General features: G+C 40.2%; 1 protein-coding gene across 1 annotated transcript in view; it reads right to left on the reverse strand.

Moving 5' to 3' along the window:
* Window positions 1-473: 473 nt before the first annotated feature.
* DDX46 (DEAD (Asp-Glu-Ala-Asp) box polypeptide 46) overlaps window positions 474-3,173 on the reverse strand; it is a gene marked incomplete at its 5' end in the record, with an annotated part of 17,327 nt that continues 14,627 nt past the window's right edge. The window contains 3 exons of the mRNA XM_010146376.1: window positions 474-808; window positions 1,510-1,583; window positions 2,236-2,380. Coding sequence (XP_010144678.1) covers window positions 761-808; window positions 1,510-1,583; window positions 2,236-2,380 — 267 coding nt within the window. The remainder of the gene's footprint in view (window positions 809-1,509; window positions 1,584-2,235; window positions 2,381-3,173) is intronic.

Here is a 3,173-nt window from a genome sequence, read left to right on the forward strand (position 1 = left end):
ATGGATAGTTGTGTAAGTAGATGGTGAGAGCGGGGTGGTGGGAATCAAATCCTAAAACTCTGATGCTTAGAAAAAACATCAGAAAAACTATTTCCATACTACAAAACATTTCACTTTACAAAAACCCCAAAGAGTTACTCTATTACCTGGGTGATAACAACAAAATGGGACATGAAAACAGTAAGATGATCTTAAAACTCGACCTCAAGTATTTCTGGATAGAATTCTCTACTCTGTTGCTGCAGGACTCTCTGACCTTAGGGGGGCATTTGTACAGGGAACGACTGTGTGTGGAACTAGCCAGAGAGATGCTGTGGACCAGGCGAAATTCCTGCCTTTATTTTGGTGGTTTCTCATTTTTCCAGTATAAACTGATATGGCATGAACCATCCCTTCAATACGAAAGCAGGTACGTTCTAACAGTTTCCAATGCAAATCCCAACAGTGTTGCCTTTACTTAACAGTACAGTCTGTCAGAAAAATTAAAATCTGTTTTATTTTATATTCTTTATGATGAAAAGTATACAAACTGCACTTTTAAATTAAATCATGCTCCGCCAAAACTGCTCTGCTTTAAGACTGAAACTTTAGTGAAGAGATTTAAGTTGTTTCAGCAAGTATTGATCTTCTGTTAAAAAATGTCCGCAAGACAAAATAAAAAATTCCTTAATTTACAAGAAGCAAGTTGTGTAAACAGCAAAACAACAGAAGCCACAAAGTTTCACGCACCAGCCACAGGCAGACAGATAACTCCAGATACTCATAAAACTTTGTATCTTCCTTTGTTGGTTGGTTGGTAGGAATTTTGCTGCAAATCAAGGAGAGAACAATCCAGTTAAAAGTGAAAATGGTTAAATGGATTGCAATAAAACCCCACTAGTGATAAACCCATGAATTACGTGTAAATAAGCAGTTCCTTAGCAATCTCCTTCCTTTGGAAAAACATTTTTATGGGGAAGTCAACAATTTTGAGGAAGAAACAGAGCTCTCAATACTGGCTCCACAGGAACTGACTGATTTGGAAGGCTACTGAAGGGAAAAAGCCAGAAGACACTCTCAAGTGTGATGTACATCACTGGCAGTTAGTCTAGAGAAAGCCAAGGTTTCTTCAAGCAGAGAACTCAAAATATGTCGTCTCAAGACAGTATGTTACATGAAAACAGAGAATGTTGAATGCGGCTGATGATTGGCTGGGTATGTGGTAAGGCTACGGCTCTCAGCACACCTGAGGTATTAAAATGAGGGGAGTAATTCTCCTCTCCCCTGCCTGATGGTGCTGAAATAAGGAAATGTACTGGGACCTGACTAACCCCTGGAGGGTCCTCATTCCAAAGGCTCTGTTAGTGTGTTATCTCCATCTGCTGGCTGAATGCAGCCATGGGTTTTCTAGGCTCAGTCAGCGGTTTTGAATTCTATAGGTCCCAGTCCCCAAAGCCAGGATGTCAACACTTGTTGACATAAAGCATGAATTAAGGCCCTTTCCCTTTGCACTCTGGATATTTCACTCACCAATCTGATGAGCTCCTCTTTTATAAGTCGCGTGATTTCTGCCTTTGCTTTCTGCACAGCCAGTTCATTGGCACCTGAAGACAAAAAAACACGTTACCATCTCAAACACTTCCCGTATGCGAGTAAAAACTGCTGGCTATTTCAGAAACGCTGTAAAACTTGCTGAACGTCCCCAGCAATCTGCCGAAGAACCCTCTGGTGTTCTTCACAGACCACCATGGCTAGACTGTGCTCCATTTGAAGGAAGACACTTAAAACAGATGGCCATAAATTACTCTACTCAGAAATATGCAGGATTAGAGGTTTCTCTGAGGAAAACTCTATGCAGAGATTTGCAAAGGTTTTGTTCTATTAGTTAATGTAATTTCTTACACCTTTAACAGCCCAAACCCACGCAATTCCATTTTCTCTGTTATTTCACACTGGCATAGGTATTCTTTGTGCTTATTTGGATTTTTTCTTCTCTCTCCCTCTGCTCTGAACTGTTTCCACACGCGTTTGCTGTGGTTCTGCAGCAGTTCAGTCCTCTGAGAAGCACCTCTGCGATCCCCATGGATCCCCATGGACAAAGTGTATTAAGGTGAACGAGTGTTTCTTTAGTAACTGCGAAGTATCTACAGCGGGTCTGTAACTGAGCATGCAGCCACTGTGACTGCAGAGGTTCCATTTCTAACTACAGAACTAGACTCTACCTTTAACTGAAACAGTTATAAAAAGAACACGTACTTTCTATAGCCAAATAAATCTTCCGTTCTCCCTCCTTGGGTTCTTTGCCTGGAGGGAAGTAAGTTCCTCTGATGGTAATAGCAGCTTCAGAGTATTCACTGATTCTCTGCAGCGCTTCTTTGGAGGTGACCTTCCATCTGGCAGTCTGCAAGGTAAAGGACACGGGAGGATCAGCAAGGAGAAAGGCCTCGCACAGAATGGCAATCCCCAAGTTAGCTGACGTTTTAAACCAACAACAAGAATGCTGACTGTGAACATGCATCACGGCGTTCTACTATAGAAATGTAGACCAAAATTCTAAGCAGAATTTTATGCAAGTATTTTTGAAAAAAGCTGTGTGTTGGCAAGATAAAGCTATGAAAAGAAAAAAGAATGGATCACTTTTTGTACAGGAAGAGACTTCAAGGGCAAACATAGACTGTTAACGGCTGCAAGTGCTACCTTTAACAAAATTAATGCTATTTATTTCTACACAGTTCATTGGTTAAAGACAAAAAAAAACAAACCTTAAAATCTCCATAAATAAAGCCTGAGGAATAAACACTGCCAATTGTTTTTCAGAACCCTGTAAAAAGTGTCCCAAATCTCTACAATATCCTCAAAAATACTTCACTACAATAAACACATCCCATTAATTTAGACAATGAAATTACTAGGAAGTAGCTAGCAGATCAGTGTAAGTTACTTATTAAGGCAAATCTGGAGAGAACCTCAAAGGTAAATACAAGGAATTTGTGCTTAATATTGTGGGATGTAAGTCCTCAAAATAACAGATGAGGTAGATGAGAGTAGCGATATTCCGAGTGGAGAAAATACTCAGGTAATTAAAAAAGCAAAAAGCAGTATCAGTCACACCAGTATGGCCTTCGAAATAAAGTGTCAAACACTCGGATGTGAGAGAAGTCAGTGTCAGAGCACGAAAAGATTTCTGTACGAGC

This window comes from Buceros rhinoceros, unplaced genomic scaffold, assembly GCF_000710305.1.
Source record: "Buceros rhinoceros silvestris isolate BGI_N320 unplaced genomic scaffold, ASM71030v1 scaffold33012, whole genome shotgun sequence".
Lineage (NCBI taxonomy): Eukaryota > Metazoa > Chordata > Aves > Bucerotiformes > Bucerotidae > Buceros > Buceros rhinoceros.